Source organism: Meriones unguiculatus, chromosome 1 (assembly GCF_030254825.1).
Source record: "Meriones unguiculatus strain TT.TT164.6M chromosome 1, Bangor_MerUng_6.1, whole genome shotgun sequence".
Taxonomy (NCBI): Eukaryota; Metazoa; Chordata; class Mammalia; order Rodentia; family Muridae; genus Meriones; species Meriones unguiculatus.
Window position 1 is genome coordinate 173,963,758 of NC_083349.1, and position 21,599 is coordinate 173,985,356.

General features: G+C 44.3%; 1 protein-coding gene across 2 annotated transcripts in view; it reads left to right on the forward strand.

The window, feature by feature from the left end:
* Positions 1–1,237: 1,237 nt before the first annotated feature.
* The window catches only part of Fez1 (fasciculation and elongation protein zeta 1), a 49,300-nt gene continuing 28,938 nt past the window's right edge, over positions 1,238–21,599 (forward strand). Inside the window, exons 1-3 of one of the 2 annotated variants that reach the window (XM_021638659.2) lie at positions 1,238–1,423; positions 11,598–11,946; positions 19,523–19,622. In XM_021638659.2, the coding sequence (XP_021494334.1) occupies positions 11,636–11,946; positions 19,523–19,622 (411 nt within the window). In that variant the 5' untranslated portion in view covers positions 1,238–1,423; positions 11,598–11,635. Of the gene's footprint in view, positions 1,424–2,126; positions 2,147–11,597; positions 11,947–19,522; positions 19,623–21,599 lie in introns of those variants that run through there. The other variant, XM_060371671.1, reaches the window with a different exon arrangement.

The following is a 21,599-nucleotide window of genomic DNA, read 5'->3' on the forward strand; positions in this document are numbered from 1 at the left end:
CACCTTCCTAGAAGTGCGCTGCATGAATTCACTCCCTTAATTCTACAACTGCCCTCAGGGATGGGAGCTATAATTACCTTCAGTATGTAGATGAAGACATGAGCCTCAGTGGGGATAACTTTCCCAAGGTCACAGAACTACATATGATACCAGAAAAAAATGGTGTTTAAAATTCGTTTACTGTTTTGTATGTGTGCATACAGCTGCCTTTCCTACAGTGCCCTTGTGGAGGTCAGAGGACAACGTTGTGGACTCAGTTCTCACCCGCCACATTTATGTAGTCCCCAGGCCTGAATTCAGACTTGTACAGCAAGCACCTTTCGCCTGCTGAGCCATTTACTGGCTCTTGCTTTAGGATCGTTTAACCACTTTTTTTTTTTTTTTCTAATAGAAAAATAGCCTCATGTTTCTAATACCGGAAGGGCAGAACGGCTTACACTTCTTATTTCTTCACAGATCGTGTCCCCTGCTTCACCACCCCCTCATAACTGAACTTTTTGTGATATTAGCACATAAATAAACAAAGGGAAGACCCCTTCACCCCTTGACGCTATCCTTGGTTTGGCCTAAAAGTACTTGCCATCTTTGCATTCCATCTTCCTCATTAGATTTCATATGGAGAGTGTAAGTACAGATTTATACACAGCTCATCAACGCGTGAGGTATTTATTTTCACGAGGTTCTAAAGGATCTTCCTTATTTCCGTGTCTTGAATTTTCCTCTATTATCTGAAGTCTTTCTATTCCTGGAAACCCCTCCGCCCTCACTAAAATTTCTCACTTGCATCCCATAAGTTGTGTGTGACAAAATTATTCCCGCCATCCAGGCCATCACCTTGACCTTGAGCTATGAACAAGTTTGGGGTAGGACGAAACCCTTGGCTTGTCCACTTCAAGCCCTAGTTGAACAGAAAGGAGAGTCCAGAAAGTGCCAGGGGGCTCTTTGAGTGTATTTGTCAGCATCTGCCTGCCCATCTACTCCATTTGATTTGCCTGAATTTTTATCCAAAACCTAGTGTTAGGCCCTCTGAAGAATCCATGTTGGTAGCAATTGCACTCCCCCATCTCTGGGCTTCTGAATATTCATGTGGGAAGCAGAAGGGCCAGTATTAAAGAAGGGAGAACGGCAATTCATAAATATTAATAAAGGCAGGTCCACATGCTCCAAGGAAAGCTATGAATGTTCACGAAAGGATGACGTTCTGGCTCTGGGCGCGCCCGTTGGGCGGGTTCCCGAGTGCGGGCGCGCCTCCGGGAGCCCGGGCACGAGCGCAGGGACCAGGCGCCACCGGAGCTGCCGGGGAGCGGGAGCGCTTGCTGGCTGGCTTGCCCGCTGCCGTGCTGAGCCGGGCCACCACTAGCCGGTGGATGGGGATGTCCCGCTGAGCCCCAGAATCCGCTTCCCTCCTCCAGGACCTGCACAGGTGCGGAGGCGGGTGGGAGACGACCCTCGTCTGGACTAGCCCCGGTGCTGGAGCCGGGGACTCGAATTCGGGTGGCGAGGGAGGCCGGACGACTCGAGATTCTCTCATAGGACTCCTGGGGGTATGGGCGACTCTCATCCCCACTGGATTCCATCCTCCGCTGAGGCCGTGGCACTGGTCGTGCCCAGTCTTGCGGGAGCCCAGACTGGTAGCATCAGCTCAGAGCAGTGTGTATGTGTTTGTGTGTGTGTGTCTGTGAGAGTGTGTGTGTGGGTTCGTGTGTATCACACTGTCGGGAAACCCTGCTTGATAGTGCTGGAGCAATGTGGACCCCATATATCATCTGAGGACCGTTATCTCGGGCGTCTCAAAATCATCTTTGTCTCCAAGAATCTGACCCTGCAGTCTACCAGTGCCCCTCCGCGGGATGTGGAGCCTTCCCCACACATTCTCGCAGTCAGAACCTCTGGCTGCAGTCCTGGGGGAGCGATTGTTTTACTACACAGAGCAGGTCGGAGAAAGGACGAGTGTGGCGGGGAGGAGAGGTGTGTTCAGAGCCGGTTGTGGTCCTCGGGGCCGAGGCTCTGCAGAGTGGGGGCTCAGCTGGAGGGGTGTTACACAATCCGCTCTTCTGCCTTCTTGCCTTCCCCTTCGCATCCCGTCTCCCGGCTCGGCTCACCATTTCGGCGTCCAGGTCTCGTTTGGCAAAGGGAAGACAGTGGAGTATGTGCAGGGGCTGCGTGGGATGAGCTGGGCTTCCTCAGAGCGCCAGCCATTGTGCTGCCTAGAAGAGCCTTTCTTTACTCTGACAGAAGAGGGAGAGGGGGGTCTGAAATGGAGGTGAATGGAGCCGAAGAGAAGGGGGGAGGGTGCAGAGTCCGGTGAAGGGGTTGCTGAGCCATGGCAAATGAGTATTTATTCTCTCTGGCAAAATGGATAGCTTACGCTAGCCAGGTTTTGCCAAGGAGCCGTGGGGGTTTGGAAGTGGGTAACAGAGGACATTTTAGTGATCTGTATGGGGAGGGGAAGCACAGAGGCAACTGGGTCTATACAGCAAGTGATGGAAAGAATAGGGAGATAGAATGGGCATGTGTGGAGGTGCAAAGAGGCCCAGCAGGAGAGGCATGGTGAAATCCACCATTCCCTCGGCTCCGTGAAGCAGGCACTGTACCGCAGACCCAGGCTGCAGCTTCTCTACCGTTAGGCTGCAGGGAGAGACTTAGACGTTTCTGTTGAGGGCTTTCTCTGTGTGTGCGTGTTTCTCTTCCGGATTACACCACGTATTTGGAGTCGGGATAAGTGTACTAGATGGTAGGAAACGCTTGAACTATAGTGCTGTATTATGTTCTATAATAAAAAGAAAAAGACAACTTTCCCATGATTCCCTCTCTGCCACTTTCACGTATTTATTTATTTTGGAAGCACAAAGAAGGTCTACGCCTTATGTTAACATTAACTGTGTGTGTGTGTGTGTGGTGTTGAAGACAGAACCCCAGATGTCACACATGCTCAGCGGCAGAGTTGCTCCTCCAGCTTTAAGGGAGGAGGGCTTGGGAAGAAGCTGAGGCCGAGGACCGGCAGCTTGCCAGGGTGGAAGGGTTACCTCAGACATTTCAGTTGGGAAATAAAGGCACCCTACCTAGAGGAGTACAAAAGAGGCTGGGTTAGAGAAGGAAGGTAGGTAGAGACCCCCACTAAAAGGGATGTGCCAACCCCTTCTTGAGGTTTGACTGTCATTTGCTGTGCAACAGCCTGGGATGCTCCATTCATGCCGGGTACTGTGTCAATACAGATTTCCAAAGTGTGCTCTCAGTTTTAGCATCATCTGTCTGATCATTCACAGAGTGTGTCATGGCTCCTGGGTAGTGAGTTGATGAACACCAGTCAGGTTATATTAAGAATTGTTTCAACTAACCATGTTTCTCAACTCTAAACTTTGACATCCATGTCTTCGATAGTCTTTGAAAAAGGTTTTATTTGATTTAAGAAAAATAGATGAGTGTATGTGATGTGTGTGAATGAAGACATGAGTGTGTCACACAGCACAGTTTGGAGGCCAAAGGTCAGCTCTGAGGAGTTCCACTGTGGGAACCAGGTATCAAACAGGTTGTCAGGTTTGCAGGACAAGCACTTTTAACCTACAGGGGCATCTAGATGCCCGTTTCTTCTTATAATTTTATAGATGGATGTTTATTCTCCAGGGTTTATCTGAGTTAAATATAGATACTTCTTTTTAAGGATTTATTTTGATTGTTTTTAATTATGTGTATGCGTCTGTGCACACGAGTGCAGGTGCCCTTGAAAGCCGCATCTTTCGGATCTCCGGGAGCTGGAGTTAGAAGCAGTCGTGAGCCATCCTACATGGGTGCTGGGAGTTGAAGTTATGTGTGCTCTTAACCCCTGAGCAGTCTTTCAGCTCCTAAGTGCTTATAGTTGTTTGATCTTCCACTATTCAGTGTGTTTGTTGGCTTGCTTGTTTGAGGCAGGTTTTCATGCAGCCTCAGCTATGGTGGAACTTGTCATGTAGCCAAGGAGGACCACCAATCCCCAATCTTTCTGCCACCACCCAGTGTACATCACCACAAACAGCTTAAAATTGTCTTAGTTCTGAACTCTGGTTGGCTTGGCTGTTGTTGCTGGTTAATGGATTCAGCACTCCTGCTGGCCTCACCTTATGCTAGAGTCTCTGTCACCCCCGGAGAGAAATACACATTTCAAGGAAGTATAAGTGTCTTTAGTTAGCTGATCAGCTCTTGGATCTCTCTGAAATGGGACCTGCCATCCTGGAAAATTTGACCAAATGAGTTTTTTAAAGCCTGATGTTTTTAAAGCCCCGAAGGATTCCCAAATCCTTCCAGCATTTCCCCCTCGTTTGATACACATTTTGAAGCAGCATACCCTGAGCATAATGGCAGGGATATTTTTTCTTTTGTTTGAAACATGCTTATCCACATTTTGTTTGTTTATTGTTGTTGTTTTTGGTTTCTTGGTCTGTTTGAGACAATGTCTCACTCTGTAACCTTGGCTGGCCTAGAACTCACTATGTAGATCAGGCTGGTCTTGAATTCACAGGAATCTGCCTGCCTCTGCCTCCTGGCTGCTTGGATTAAAGCTGTGAACCAACATTCCTGGCCACACCCATCTAAGCAATATATCCTGACTTTCTAAGAAAAGCCAAATGGCCTTGAGTTGTAACTTTATTATTATTTAAAAAATTTTAACAATATTTACTTTTTATGAATGATTATTTTTCTTACGTTTTTGCATACTCCTTGCATGCCTGGTGCCCTTGGAGGCCAGAAAAGGGAGTTGAATGCCCTGGAAATGGAGTTATAGAAGGTTGTGAGCTGCTGTGTGGGTGCTGGGAATCAAGTCTGGGTTCAGCAAGAACACTAAATGCTCCTAACCACTGAGCTATCTCTTCAGCCCCTACTTATTATTATTTTTAAATGTTTCACTTATGTGTTTGTGTGTGTATGTGCACGGCGGTATGTGTGTGGGAAGCCTGGGAGGCCAGAAGAGAGCATCAGATTTCCTGGAACTGGAGTTACCTGCAATTGTGAGCTGCCTGATGTGAGTGCTGAGACCCAAATTTAGGTCCTCTACAAAAACAAGTTGCTCTTAACTACTGAGCTATCTTCAAGCCCCATAAACGATATGAAAAACCCCATTTTGTAAATAAGGAAACTAAGGCACAAAGAACAGATAATTTGCCCAAATTCTCGCAGCTAAGGTGGGTCGATCAGACCAGAATAGGAAGTCAGGGATGGATATGACAGACCATAGTCTCAACTGACATGGGTCTTTCTGCTTTCTGTGTGTGCCTGCTCTCTCTCGTCAGAAATTTAAGAGCTTTATTTTGCTACACCTTTTTCTGCATACTCCCAAACTTTTCCTCCCATCTTTTATTTTATGTGTGGGTGTTTTCCTGCATGTACGTATGTTTCACCACGTTCATGAAGTGTCCAGGAAGGCCAGAAGAGGGCATTGGATCCCGTGGGACTGAAGTTAACAGATTGTTGTGAACAGCCTTGTGGGTGCTGGGAATCAAATCAGGGGCTCTTAACCACCCAAGCTGTCTCTCCAGCACCTCTACTCCCAAACTTTTAAGTTGTTACTTCTTGGAGATGTCTGGCACTCTCCTTTATGAAGCTGGACAACTCTAATACCATTATTTATGTGATTTATTTTAAAACTGATTGTGACTTCTAAAAAAATTATTATTATTTGTTTTACATCCCAGTCCATAACCCCATCCTTCCTCTCCTCCTGTTCCCACCCTTCCTCCCTATTCATCCTACTCCCTTTCCTCTATTCTTCAGAGAAGAGGACCCCCTTCCCCATCTACCCCAGCATATTAAGTCTCATCAGGACTGAGCGTATCCTCTTCCCCTGGTCTGGTGAGGCAGCCACACAAAGGAAAAGTGATGGAAAAGCAGGCAACAGAGTCCATGTCAGACACAGCACCCCCCCCCCCCCGGCAGCTCCCCTTACTAGGAAACCCCTATGAGGACCAACCTGCCCATTGGCTACATATGTGTAGGGGGCCTGGATCCAATCTATGGATGGTTCTGGGTTGGTGCTTCAGTCTCCACAGGCCCCCTGGGCTCTAGTTATTTGGTTCTGTTGGTCTTCTTGTGGAGCTTCGGTCCTTCTATCCTTCCCCTCACTTTTCCACAAGACTCCCTGCACTCTACCCAATATTTGGCTCTGGATCTCTGCATCTGTTTTTATCAGCTGCTGTGTGAAGCTATTCAGAGGACGGCTATGCTAGGCTCCTGTCTGCAAGCATAGCAAAGTATTGTCAGTCGTGTTAGGGGTTGGCTGTTTCCCGTCAGGTGGGTTTCAGGCCACATTTTTCTTAAACTTTTGTTTTGTTTTTAAATGTCTTTACTAAATACCATCACTGCCCCAGTGGCTTGTTCTTAGTTTATTGGTGTATACAATGTCTTCATCCTTTGAATTTTCTGGACCTTTCTTGGTACAGAATTTCCAGTGACTCCTTTCTTTTCCCATCATTGGGATTTCTACACCTTTCTCACTTTTTTTCCCCTCCACTCTATGAGGCTGGGCAATCTTATTCTGTCCTTCAAATGATGTTTTTCTCTCTCTGTTGATCTCCTTTTCTCTTCTCTTGTCTTCCCTTCTCTCTTCTCTCCCCCCAACCCCTCCTGGCAGGGTCTCATATAACCCAGGCTGGACTCAAACTTGATATATAGTTGAGGATGACTTTGATTCTCCTGCTGGTTTAGTAAAGTGGCAGTAGTAGGTTTGACTCTAAGATCCATAGCCTCATTAGCTGTTTGGCTAGGTTTTCAGTCCCAGGCATTATTTCCCTCCTATTGAGGAGGCCCTAAGTCCAGTTAGACAGATGTTGGTTACCGCAAAGATATGAATGCCATTGCTACACCCTTAGGGATCTCTTGCTATGCTTGTTATTGTTACAGCTCATAGGTAGGACAATTGGTTGCTTCTCTCCCTTGGCAATTAGCATAGCACCTGAAAGATAGTTCTCAGGGAGAAGGGTCACATCTAGCCCATAAGTCCCAAGTACTTGATCTTTTCAGCAATAAGCACTTACCTTTAACCACTCTGATGGGCAACCAAGGTCAACAGCAATAGCCTAGATCAAAAGGGGGTTTCATGTGCCTCATACTGAGGTTTTTGTTAAATAGTCAATGGTTCTTGAGGGGAGCATTGTCAGTCCAAGTAGCATAATCTTATTTTTAAAATGTATATATACTCATACATTTATATTCATTATTATATTAATTTTAGGTAAGTAAAAATAAGAATTCCTTATGGCCTTCTCAAACATCCTCATTGTTACTCTTTCTTCCTCCTTTCCACTTCTTCTGTATTGAACTCTCTCCCCGAATGCCCAATTAAATCCACCCCCTTTTTTTTCTATTTCCCACTTTGTATCACTTGTATCCTGCTAGTCCCCTTTAAGCACTCTTTCCCTCTGCCCCATAGTAAATTTTTGCTTTCCTGGTTTTCATGGCTACACCAGGTTATATACTCATATCTGAAGACTGATTTGGGTTTTTTAATACAGCATCACTAAATTGCCAGGCTAACATTGAGCTTGAGGAACCCAGGCAGTCTGGAACTTGCTTTTTTCTTTTCTTTTTTTAAATGGCATGTGAGTGTGTGTGTGTGTGTGTGTGTGTGCATATTATGAAATTTTTTAGTGGTTGCTAGGCATGTATGGCTTTTGAGTACTTGCAAGGAGGCTAGTCCAAAGAAAGACTATAACTATAAAATGATTTAATAGAAAATATAATGGTCTCCATATTTTTAATATGAATTATGTATTAATATGGTAATACTTGGATATATTGACATAAGTAAATATGTTTCTATAATTAAAATTATAAAGTTATTAAAATGAGCTTCTAAAGGTACTTGCTCTATGCTGGTATTTTTATGGTAATTCATAAGAAAATCAGATCCTGGGATATGTGCCATTCAGCCAACCACTGCACTTAGGAGTGTTGGCAGCGTCTTCTTTTTCTGTGTTGAGAATCGTCTTAGAGTTCTGATGAAGGACTGTGACCAAAAGCTGTGATGAAGACAGTGACCAAAAGCAACTTGGGCAGGAAAGTGTTTTGTTTTTGTTTATACCTTCTACGTCACAATCCGTCATGAAGGAAGTTAGGGCAGGAACTCAAGGCAGGAGCCTTGAAGCAGGAACTGGAGCAGAGGCCATATCGGAGGCCACATGGCTTACTGGCTCAGCCTGCTTGCTTATATCACCCCCACCTGCCTGAGCGGGTGGGGGGCACTGTCCGCAGTGGGCTGGACTCTCTCCTATCAATCACAAATTAAGAAAATACACTGTAGACTTGCCTAGAAGGAATTCTTTTTTCTCAATTGAGAGCCCCAATAACTCTCAAACTGGTTGGTAATAAGCCAGTCAGAAAAGGATGGAAACCAGGGCCTCTACCACTGAATTCCACTTCCAGCCTTGCTTTATCTGTTTTGGGGAATATTTCCCCCCAGCATTTTTTTTGTTTTTGTTGTTATTTTTCTTCCTGATTTTTGTTTTTGTTTTTGAGATGTAGTCTTACCATGTAGTCCTGGCTGGCCTGGAACTCATTACATAAACCAGGATAGCCTTGCAGTCAGGAGCAATCTTCTCCCATGTGCCCCCTGAGTTCTGGGGATACAGATATGCACCACCATTCCTGGCTGGTAGCGTTTTCATATAATTATCCTATTACACTGCCTTTGCAAACTATAAATGCTCAGAGTGTATTTTGATGCCATGGTAACTGGCTTCATCTCAGCAAAATCCCAGTAAGAGCCAGTATTCACCCAGCATGCCCTCTGCCTTGCATAGTTTAGTTTTGTAGGTAGATGTGGGAAGTGAGAACTCATTGGACAAGTCCCATGACTTGGGTGTGGTTTCAGTTTACACATCTAGCTGATCAGACCAGAAGAGAAAAGCTGGGCTAGCTTTTTGTGTTACCAGGAAGGATGTTGGTCATGTGTAGACCAGTGACAGACGGTAATGCTGTTGGAAACTATATGGGGCAGAAGATCATTTCTCAATGAGCACACATTGATTGGTTGCCTGCCACAGGGCCGTCAGTGTGCTAGAGACATGGAGGATATCCAAAGGGCATCTGTGCCTTCAAGGAAATTAGATTAAAATTGGGAAGAGCCCTGCATGTGGGGACTGAAGCAGAAATCACAGTTGAAGACAGTGTATGAAGAGCACTGCATGAGGGGGTAGGGGTCATGGAGCTGTTTGAATTTAGAAGGATGCCTGAGTGTGTAGCCACTTTGTAATACTTAAGGTGGATACATGTTTGGTTTTTGGAGCACATAGGTTGAATCTCCATCCTCCTGCCCCCCCTCCCACCCCTGAAACAAGGTATCTCTCACTCTGTAACTCAGGCTGGCCAGGAACTTAAGACAGGCTTCCTACCTCAGATTCCCAAGTGCTAGAGTTATATGTGTGAGCTACCAGTCCCGACCAAAAGCTTAGCTATATTTTATGTAGATTTTTTTTAAGTGGGAGGAATGGTGCTAGGAAGCATTCACAGGATTGTCACATAGTAGGTGAGTACTAACCCTGGATCTTTATCCCTGGGCTTTATTTCTCAGATGACAATAGACCACGGGCTAGCCCCAAGTTTCTGGGTTCAAACTATCCTGCCTCTTGAGCCGCTGTGACTCCAGGTACAAGCAGCACTGTGTGGGCTTCAAAGTGTCTGTTGGTGTTTTATGCATTTCTATAATTTATTAATGAGGGGAGTAATTTCTAGATACAGGATCCCTTTTCCTGACCCATGGGGCCAACATGTTTCAGAATTTAGATTATTTCAAATTTTAGATGGGAGTCACTGCCATCCACTGCGGACTGAGGTAATTAGCTCTGTTACTCATTTTCATTTTATTTTTTCTTTTCTTTTCTTTTTCTTTTTTTTTTTTTTTTTGGTGTTATGGATGGAACCCAGGGCCTCACGTATTCTGATCTTGCGCTCTGCCACTAAGCTACACTTTCATTTCCTTCATTGTTTATAAACTCAATGTTTCTTCAGCAAAACATTTTTGACCATAAGCAGCTTTATATATTCATGTTAGATTTCATTGTCAAATAAGTTTAGGTCAGGTTGGGTTTTGATACAAGAAGTTGTGAAAAACAAACAATGTCTAAACTAGGCCTGGCAGTCTAATAACACAAGCCTATAATCACAGTACAGAAAAAGAGATAGAGGAGGAGGAATAGAAGGAGGAGGAAAGGAAAAAGGAGAAGCAGATGAAAGAAGTAAAAGGTAGAGGAGGAAGAGAAGAAGCAGAAGCAGAAGAGGAAGAAGGAGAAGAAGAAGAAGAAGAAGAAGAAGAAGAAGAAGAAGAAGAAGAAGAAGAAGAAGAAGAAGAAGAAGAAAACAACAGCGCCCACAACCACCCTAGATTTTTGGAGCACATAACTAAGGGTGTGGACCTGTGAGTAATAGTAATAGTAAGAGAGAATGTTGAATAATACTGGCATTTATCATATCCTAGACACTTTTTTTGAGCTGTGCTTACTCCTTTACTCTTTTAACAGTCCTCTGAGGTAGATCCTGTTGTTTTTGCTAGCTTGGAAAGGGGGAAGTTAAGTAACTTGCTTAAGGTAGGGATAGAAGAATGGAAACCAAGTCATCCTGGCTTGGGAGCCACATAATTCATCACTGTGCTTCGGGGCAGCTCCAGAGTTCACTTTGGTTGCTCATATTATGAAAATATGCAGTGATATTTGACCTGTTGAAGTGCATTGTAGTAAGCAGCTTCAGAAGCTATGGCTACTCTAGTAAAATCTAAGCTGCTGTTGATGATGTTGTTGCTGGTGGTCATTGTGATGTATGTGTGGCATATCCTTGTATTCATGTGTGTTTGTAGGTGTGTGAACCAGTGTGGGTATATGTGGAGGCCAGAGGTTGATGTCCACAGGGATTTTTACATTTCTTCTCCATCTTGTTATTTTGTCCGTCCCCCCACCCCCAACACACACACAAAGAATTGAGGAAACTTTGTTCAGAGCAAAGCAATAGTATAGACCAGAAACAAATTGTCAAGGCCACATGACTGAAGGTATTTAAGAAATCCACCTTATTTTGTAAAACAGGATCTCTCCCTGAACCTGAAACTTGTCATTTTAGCCAGACTGTCTGGCTTGTGAGTCATCTGCCTGTCTAAAGCACTGGGGTCAGAGACACACTGCTATATCCCAATTTTCTGTGGGTACTAGGAATCTGAACTCAGATCCTTATGCTTGTGCAGCAAACACTTTACCCTCTGAACCCTCTCTCCAGCCCCAGGATGTGTTTCTTGTTCTGTTAGACATATTTTATTAGCATATATTCATTATACGAAATGATAATTGGGCTCTGTTAGGAGCTTTTCACATATTTATATAAGGTACGCTGATCACATTCACCCTCCTTTACTTTGCAGACCCCCAGTCACCCTCCCACTGGTCCCTTTCCTCTTATCAAACAGTTCCCCTTCTGTTTTCATAAGCATTTTTAAAATCTAGGTTTTGTGCAGGAGAAAAGGAGTCATTGTTTTCCAAGGGATATAGAGTAATGGAAGATGTGAGCTGGATCCTCAGCAGAACTGGCAGGCAGATCTGGCACAAAAGCCCAATCCAAACTCACACTGCCTTATGTATTTCTTCCAGGGAAACAGAGCTTGCAATCGTTGCATTGTGGTGCCAGGATGGAGGCCCCGCTGGTAAGTCTGGATGAAGAGTTTGAGGATATCAGGCCCTGTTGCTCCGAGGACCCAGAGGAGAAGCCGCAGTGTCTGTATGGCACATCTCCTCACCACCTGGAGGACCCTTCCCTCTCTGAACTTGAGAATTTTTCATCTGAAATAATCAGCTTCAAGTCCATGGAGGACCTCGTGAACGAATTTGATGAGAAGCTCAATGTCTGCTTTCGGAACTACAATGCCAAGACCGAGAACCTGGCTCCAGTGAAGAACCAGTTGCAGATCCAGGAGGAGGAGGAGACCCTTCAGGACGAGGAGTAAGAATCCCCAGCTACCCTCTCCTGGGCCAGACAGAACCCGTAGTCAGGCTTCTTGGCTTAGAGCGGGCTACTGTCTATGTGGGCAGGGCTTACACCTGTACTACCTGTGAGGCAGTACTTTGGTGAAGGCTGACGTTGTTCTGTAGATGTCCCTCTGTGGTCACCTTGAGAAAGCTTTCTGGATTGAAACTTTAGAGGAACGAAGGATTTAGGTTTTCCTAAATACGAAATGGAATTTTAGGGACAAGAAAATATGGTGATCTAACTTCCCCTCCCTTCCTCCCTCTCTACCTCTCTCTTTCCTGTTTTAAAGATTTATTTATTTTTATTTTTTGTGTATGGGTGTTTTGTCTGCATGTGTATATGTGTATCATACACATGCCTTTTGCCCATAGAGGATGGAATAGAGTCTAGGATCTCCTGGAACTGGAATTACAGATGGTTGTGGGCTGAAGGGTGGATGTTGGGAATCGAACCCAGTTAGTTCCTCCAAAGATCAGCCGGTCTTTTGGCTGCTGAGGTATCTCTCCATCTCCTCTCTTTTTTTTCTGTTTTTATTTTGTTTTACGTGTATGGGCCCACACAGGTCATCATGCATGCATGGAGCTCAGAGGACAACTGTCTCCTTCTACCCTGTGGATCCCAGAGGTTGAACTTAGGTCATCAGGGTTCGTGGGGGGAGCTTTTACCCACTGAGCCATCTTTCAGGCTCTCTCTTTTCCCCATGGTAACCTTCCCAGATATTAAAAATAAGGACCAGAAGAGAATTAATTAATGGCGATGATCTAATCATAAACTGAACAGTTTGCCTCAAGAAACACCCAAATTACAGAATTACAAACGCCCAGACCTGGAAAGTTCACAAGTGTTGAGATATGTTCAAGTAAGACAGCATCTGAGTTGAGAGCTTCAAAAGGAAGTTGAAACTAGGTAATGTGGTTTTTGAGTGCTTGAGCAGATTTCCTGTGTTGCTTATTAGCCACCTTCTAGGGCCTTCACAGCTGAGAAGGAAAGGAATCGGAGGGAAGCATTACCTGAGGAGAGGCTAGGAAAAGAAGCAATCTGTTACATAAAGAAGAGTGTTTTTGGTTTTTCAAGATAGGGTTTCTCTATGTAGTCCTGGCTGTCCTGGAACTCACTCTGTAAACCAGGCTGGCCTCGAACTCACAGAGATCCACCTGCCTCTGCCTCTGCCTCTGCCTCTGCCTCTGCCTCTGCCTCTGGGATTAAAGGTGTATACCACCATGCTTGCTTAGCCTACATGAAGCCCTGGGTTTCATCCCCAGCATCAAGTAAACAGGCCATTGTGACTCCTGGCTGTAATCCCAGCAGGAGGTGGAGGCAGGAGGATCAGAAATTCAGGGTCATCCTCAGCTGCATATGCTCTGTTTGAGGCCAACTTGAGTATATGGGTCTCAAAAGAAAGTATTTAAGGTATTTTAGAGATTTAAAAGAAAACACATGAATTCTGATACAGATAAAATATGCATTGATTTTTTTAATTTTTTTTTAGAAATCACACAAAAAATGTCAAGTAGTTGGTTTGTGAGGAGCAGGGTTGCTCTGTTCCCATCCATGCAAGTCTCTCTAAACTGGGCCTTTGCATGTGCAAAACAGCTATGCTGCCTCTGATCTACTTCCCAGGTCCCCCTTTTTATTTGTGGACTTGAATTTAAAAATAAAATACCACACATAATAATAGGGTAAGAAACACACTCTAGAGGATCCTGACATAGGAAGGCTTGCCTATGTCAGGACTTGGAAATGGATAGGGCTCTGCCCCTCTGGCAGTGCAGGAGCTGTACAGGGTCCGTCTTGTTCATTGGTGTATAGCCCCTCCCCCCTCACCCAGGGTTTAGTGTGTAGTAAGTGATCAAGTAGTGCTTTTAAATAGAATTTATACTATTTAATGAGCTGGATGAGTAATAATAACTAACCTTGCAGACACGCATTGTATTTCTAGGCCACTCTTTTCTCTTTAATTAACGCTATATAACCGTGAGTTATATGTTGCAATTCAGTTTTAATGTTTCCAACTGATACTTTCAAAATTCTATGCCAGTGATAGTTTGCTGAACTTCTTTAAGTAAGAAGAAAGGCTGTTGGGCTTTACTAAACAGGGTATTTTTTTTTCTTTTTAGTGCACCAGGAAGTGAACTAGAAACACAGAGACTATGAATTCTCATTTTCTTACTCTCATTGTGACGTTGGTCAAGTCACTTAACTCTAGTAGATTGCATGAGTCCACACGTTTGAAGCCTCTAGATCTCAGGCTCAATGAAATAAGGCTAAGGACTTGCAGAGAGCCTGGTTTCTTTTCTCACCCAGGACGTGTTCTGAAAACAGCATTTATAAATGAGTCTAGTTCCTATTTGTAATGCTTCCAACTAATCATCTCTTTGTACCTGAACCCTTCCTCTGCCTATTAAAGGTGAAAAGCCCAGTGAGCAGCTTCTCATTCCCTCCTGGCACATTAGCAGAGGCTGCTCAACCTTAATTACCATCATATGGGATTATTGGGCTTCTCGGCAAGCAGTTTTCTGCCTTCACTGCCTAGTTGATGCCACAGCTAAGGATTGGGTAATTGCTGAGCCAGAGGCAGAGGAAGGTGTGGGGAGTGGAAGGAGATGAAGAGAGAAACCGTGCACTTTCTAAGCATTTGGTGCATTTAGAGCCACTGAGAAACTCAAACAGAATCACGTTGCATACTTGTTTTGTAGACACTATCCAGGTCTTTCAGCTGTGAAATTATGACTAAGCAAAGTAAAAGGATGACTCAAGGTCTAACGTGGTTGTAAGTCTCCTTTCGTGTTATTGTCATAACCTGATTTTATGAGGGATGTTTCATCCACAAATAAACTGGAAGTATTTTTGAGTGAAATTAGAGATAAAGACTAGAAGCCCGAAATAAAAACAAGGGGATTCACGGTTAAATGGAATTCCTTAAGCTAGCACAAACCACAGAGGAAATGCAGTAATTGCCCACAAGTCTTCATTTCTGTAGTTTGCAACTACTTGGCCAATAGGGAGTCAATTGATTTGTCAGTGTATCTCTGATTCAAGGCATGGAGGTTGTGGAATTAAAGGAGAGCTGCCGAGATGTAGCGGCACATACCTGTAACGGCAGCACTTTGGGGGAAGAGACAAGAGGATGACAAATGCAAGGTCAGTCCGGGCTACATAATCAGTTCCAGAACAATCTTGTTTGTAAGAGACCCTGTCTGTAAAATATTAAAGGGAGAGACAGATTTAAACAGTATATATTATAGCTACAGCCATTTCTGTCTATCTATCTGTCTATCTATCTATCTATCTATCTATCATCTATTTGTCTGGTTTTGAATTCAGAAAATGTTTCACAATCATCTTTCCTCTTTCCTCTCACTCTTTCCCCAATCCCTTTCTTCCTATTTGCTCCCCTTCCCTCTCTCCCCCTCATTCCCTTAGCTGCTTAGTTTTTGAAATAGGATCTTGCGCTGCTGATCTTCAGACCAGATTGGACTGAATTCTCCTGCCTCAGGGTCCTGAATTCTAGAATTACAAGTTTTTGCCACCACCACTGGCCCAGAATCTCCTCTTGACGTATACGCAGTCACTCTTTTCCCTTGTTATAAAAGATAGGCCTGGAATTTAGAACATTTCTAAAGCTACTACAAACTGAGAGTAGATAAGCAAGCCAAAGCAAACCAAAAATAGGAATGGACAGCTCTCGCCCACCTCTCGTCTCTCTGGAGTTGTTCTCAGCCCTTGCGGTACTCTACAGAAGTCTAAGCATTTGGGAGCAATAGTTGTTTCCTACTCTTCACATAGAAATTATGAGCTAAAGATAATGTTAAAAGCAAAGTCCACCCAATAAATCAACTACCACTAGACATACTTTACACTAAAGATAAGTGAATGTTTTATGGTCAAATAGGGAAATGTAGTAGATAACTATCTTTAAGAAAATTTAATTCTCAAGTAGGGTAGTAGTGGCACATGCTTTTAATCCCAGCATTCAGGAGGCAGAGGCAGGTAGACATCTGTGAGTTGGAGGCCAGCCTGGTCTACAAAATGAGTTCCAGGACAGCTAGGGCTACCCAGAGAAACCCTGTCTTGTCCTTTGGTCAAGGATATACAAGTAGCCACATACTCCTGCTAGAACCTCCAAAAGGGCAAACTCTCCCTTCTCCAAGGTAGGAGTAAATGATAGATGCTTCCCAGAAAGTGTCCTTTATTTGCTTGTTTATTGTTCTGGAGAGGGAGCCCAGGCCATTGCAATACTAGACAAATGCTTTACTAGTGAGTTACAGCCTCATCCTTGCCGCTGAGAAGTAAGGCTTTAAATCTTGGCCAGGTATGATGGCCTTTAATCTCAGCACTCAGGAGGCCGCAGCAGAAGTTTGCAAGCTCCCTTCCCTTTCACTTATCAAGTAAGCAAGATCAGTCAGGTTGTGTCAGTGCTTACCTTTAGCCCTGATACTGTAGATTCAATTTGCTTTCTTGATCCCTATGGTCATAGAAAAGTTTCTCTGCCTGCATACTTTTTTTCTTTTGATTCTTTGAGGCAAGGTCTCACTTATACCCCAATCTGAGCTAGAACTAGTAGCAGTGCTCCTGTAGCCTCCTCTAGTGCTGAGCATAAACACGAGCTGCCAAACCTGGCTTTCATGTGAGTTTGAGGCCAGCCAAGTCTATATAGCTTATTCCAGAATAGTCAGGGCTACATAGTGAGTCCTTGTCTCAAAAAAATTGTATGAAAAGGAATATATCCATTTCAAGAACCATTCTTAGGATGATAATTAATCTCTCAGGAAGCCCTTCATGTTGTCTTCTAAACAGAAAATTCCCCTGCCCCATCACCACCATCACTGGCTTCTCCATTTTTTGTTTGTTTGAGGCAGAGTTTCTCTGTGTAGCCTTGGCTGTCCTGGGCTGGCTTTGTGAACCAGGGCTGGCCTTGAACTCACAGTGATCTGCCTGCCTCTGCTTCCTGAGTGCTGGGATCAAAGGCATGCGCCATCATGCCCAGCTGGCTTCTCCATTCTTGTGGCTGGCTAGCTGCCTGTTCTGTCTTTGCCTCTATAGGTTAGAGACCCCCCAAAGAAGTCCTGGCATACCCTGGTCTCTGACCATAATAATGTTAATGGGGACTGTGCTTTAAGAATTGGTGTCTGAATTGGTGTCTGCTCCAGCCTGTGATTTGAATATTATTTTGATGCCTATACCAATGTCAGCCATACACTGAATCATGAAGAATTGAAATAGTGAGCAGGAGTATGGGTTTGCTGCTGTGCAGCCTCAGTTCAAAGGCCACCTCCACCATTAGTAAAAGCGTAAATTTGGGAAGTGCCATTGCCATCACCACATTCTAGGTTTTTCTCATAAGCCTTGAGAACTGTGAGTAGTGAATGCATCCATCCTCACATAGAACTCAGAAGAGGGATAAGCTTGGGAACTGTGTATTAAGAGTAGATTGGTTGTTGATAATATCGGGGCCCCTGAGTGACTATGGAAAGAGTATACGAAAGGAGGAGCTTCATTTTAAAGGGTAAAAATGAAGAATAAATGAAAAGAAAATGAAAAAAAGGAAGATGATTTGAAATCTTCAGGATGTACAGGGTTGGGAAGTCGCCTAGAACCCAGAATTAGCATTGAAATCCAAAGTCATTGCTGTGAGTGGTGGGGCACATCTTTAATCCCACAGGCAAATGGATCTCTGAATTTCAAGCCAGCCCAGTCTACAAAGCAAGTTACAGACCAGCCAGAGCTAGTTGGTCAAACTCTGTCTTCAAAATAAAACTAAACAACCAGAGAGTAGTATAAAGGCCCAGGGGAGAAAAGCTCCCAACTGTCACTTTCAGGACTTAAGCAATCTCAAGGTCAATACAAGGCATGCAGTCCCTTATGATGCCACCTTCTCCTCAGGAACTAAGGGCACACAGCCTATTTTGGACTTTGCTGAATCTCACTTCTCCAGCATTTCCTGCAGGGACACAGCTGAAGGAGTGTTCATTCCCAAAGCACTAATATAACAGTGATTTGAGAGCAGGCTCATGCCCTTTGCAGTGGGTGTGGCGGCTGGAGCATTTTTCTTTGAGTTAGCAAGCCATGTTTTCTTCTTGGTTCTACAGTGCCAGCGGGACTTGGATCTATACAGCTTTAACAGTCCCTGATAGTAATTAGGATATCCCCCATGGTTTAAGAAGCAGGCTCTGAGATGGGTGAGATGGCTTGGGGCGGGGGGGTGCTTCGTGCACAGGCATAAGTACCTGAGTTTGGATTTTCTAGCACCCATGTAAAAAGCTGAATGGACCAGAAGAGTTCATCTGGAACTGTAGTGCTGAAGGGGAAGAGACAGGTGGGTCATGGGGACTCAAAAGCCTGCAAGCCTAGCCAAAATGGTTGATTCCGTGGAGACTTTGCCTCAAAAATATGGTGAAGAGCAATAGAAGATACCCAAACTCATCCTCTGGTTCACACACACACACACACACACACACACACACACACGCGCCCTACACACATACACACACAGAAAACAGGCTCTGAAATCCTGCTGAGCGGCTGTCTCATGAACACTTGGTGACGTCATTCTCTCAAAGTGCATTCTTGTATGGTAGAAAAATATCAAGCAGATGTCCACCCTGTGAATAAACTGTTTTCATAAGATCTTTTAAAATTTAATCACCAGTTATATACATTATTTTCCAGAAAAAAATATTTTTATATACCCATATATCTTATACCAGTCCTGATCTTATGGCAGTTACCTTATTATTATGTATTTGATTTCAAATGTCTGTGCTCAGGTGCAACTAATTCACTCATTTTCCTGATGTGTTTGTGACTTCAGAATTTTTTTTTAAGCCATCCCCCCCGCCCCCATACTCCACTCCAGAAATTAACATGTAGAGCAGACTAGCCTGAAACTCAAAGAGATCCACTTGTCTCTGCCTCCTGAGTGCTGCTGGGGTTAGAGGTATCACCATGCCTAGCTTTTTTTGTTTTGTACATTTGCCTTAGTTTCCATGGCAATACAGCACCTTTAAATTCTATGTAAGAAGAAGGCAGAATTGTGTCACTGTGGGCTCCCTAGAGCATTCTGGGAGAGAAGTAAGCACTTACAATATTGATGTTATCCACTTGCCTACATTAGGTATCAAGGAGCCAATTCCTGAGAGAAGAGGAGAGGCCTCCGAGGTTGAAACGTGCCATCCAATCTTAACAAGACTCAGGCAGGGAGTCTGCCCAATCCCTTCTTCTACCCTTCAGTTCTCTCAGACTGTGAGAAGGGAACAAGGATACTTCTGAGGTTCAGAAATAAACTGTATGACTGGGGTGCAGATTAATTTCTCACCAAAACACAACACCTTTCCCTCTGAAGCCTCTGGCCAGGGCCCCATGCTAGTGGCTTTCTCCTTTGGACGTGCCTCTAATCCTGTCTTTCAGCTGCTGCCCCTGCATGCTGGAAGGCAGATGACCTCAGCCTGGCACACACAGCAGCCTCTCTCTTGCCTGGCCAGGCTCTTCCTTCCTCCAGGCGGGGCCTGGCCACAGATGTGTGCTAATGAGAGCTTTTCTTTGTTTACAGGGTTTGGGATGCTCTGACAGACAATTACATCCCTTCACTCTCAGAAGACTGGAGGGACCCAAACATTGAGGCTCTGAATGGCAACAGCTCTGACACTGAGGTACCTCTCTGGGGGCTCCTATTTAGTTAGGATTGGGAAGATATGGAATCCAGCAAGGAAAAATGTTCAACAACTCAATAGCCTTCTAGAGCAATAGTTTAGAGTCATTGTCAGGAACATTGCATCACCAGATTCAATGTGTCTGACATGTTGTTGAGAAGGATAAAATGTAAGGTAGGAAGGATACCCAGTGTATCTGAGGTAATTGGGGTGTTTATTCATGAAAGGAGTGTTAACAGATACCCCCTTTCCAGGCTCCTCCCTTCTTCCTGTTCCTTCTTTGTGGTGCTGGAAACCAGACCACTACAAATGTTAAGCACAGTGTCAGGGACTACACTCCCAGCACCTACGATGTCTTCTACTGCTGACCTGGGTGTTATGACCTGCATAGCAAGTTGGAGAAGACTGACTATTACAGGCTTCTCTTCAAACATTTTTTTAAAGTCAGGTAACCAGGCATACTGCTGGCATACCTGTAATCCCAGCACTCAGGGGGCCGAGGAAGGAGGATTGCCGTAAGTTTGAGCAAGCCTAGGCTACAGAGTGTGAGACATTAGTCTCAACAGACATACAAACAAAAATATTTTTAAGGATCAGGTTTTGCCATCTAAAATGGACTGCACAGCCCCATCAGAAGCAAATGCTATGAGAAAGCACTGGTGTGTCTTACAGCCTGAAGTTAATGCTAGGGCTCTGGTGAAATGGCTTACACCACGGTTAGGAAGGTGTTGTGTTGTATTTTTTTTTTTTTCCTAATGCTGAGGAGAACTTAGGGCTTCAATGGGGCTGGAGAGAGAGCAGTTAAGCGCACTTGATGCTCTTGTAGAGGACACAAGGTCAGTTTTTAGCACCCATGTCAGATGGCTTACTTGCCTGTAACTCCAGGCCCAAGGGGGATGATAACCTCTTTGGCCTCTGTGAGCACCCTCATACAAATGACATTCACTCAAATAGACATATACACACGCGTGTGCACACACACACACACGTATGCACACGTAAGCACACACTTAAAAAGGAAGGAGCTTTTCTTTAAAAGGAGGCTGGATACTTCTGAGTTGGTTGTAGGTCTCTCAGAAGATCCAGAATTCTTCTCGTGGCTGACTATATATAAACAATGAGTGATATTTTAGCCAGCAGAGCAGAATATCTTTGACTCAGTGATAAGCAATAGACATTTCCCATAGTTTCAGAGACTGGAAGTCTAAAATCAAGTTGCCAGCAGATTCATTCTGGGGAGGGCACAATTCCTGTTCATTGGCAGCGCTTTCTTGTGACTTCTACACCTGACAGAAGAGACAAATTGATGTCCCTTGAACTTGTTTTTATAAGAAATTAATAACATTCATGAGTACTGCAATATCTAATCACCCTACCTACCCAAGGTGCTGCCTCGCTTGTCACTTTGGAGGTCAGAGTTTCAGCAAAAGTTGAGGGGTGGTGGCCTGGGGGACAACACACACAAATGCTGAGCTAATATCCAGGTGAAATGGCTACATAATAGCCAAGGGGTATTCTCATAGCAAAAGGTTAAGACATTTAATGGCCCTGTTTATGTTAAATGACAATTTCTACCTGTTTCACTTTCTAGTTTCAGCCATGAAGAAAATTTGACAGTTTTGAATACAGGAAGTGTTGGTAGCATTCTGGAGATTCAGAAACGATGATTTTTCAAGCAGCTGATATAGTGGTAGATCACATGATCCTGGGAGCTCAGGAATTGGTCCCAAGTAAAAGAACAGGATGCAGATGTTCATGATTGGGCACTATATGTGCAGATTACTGCTCAAAATAGCACAGTGGAGGGACAGGCATTTGGCTGACTTAATGGAAAAGTAGCTGCTTATCCTTTTGAAGTTTTTTAATCATAAACAATACTGAGTTCTCGGGACCTCTAGGCTTCATTGGCAGGCAAGACAGTGACACCGAGGCTGCGATTTACTGCAAGCCCACTCAACAGTGGCACCGGAACAGGAT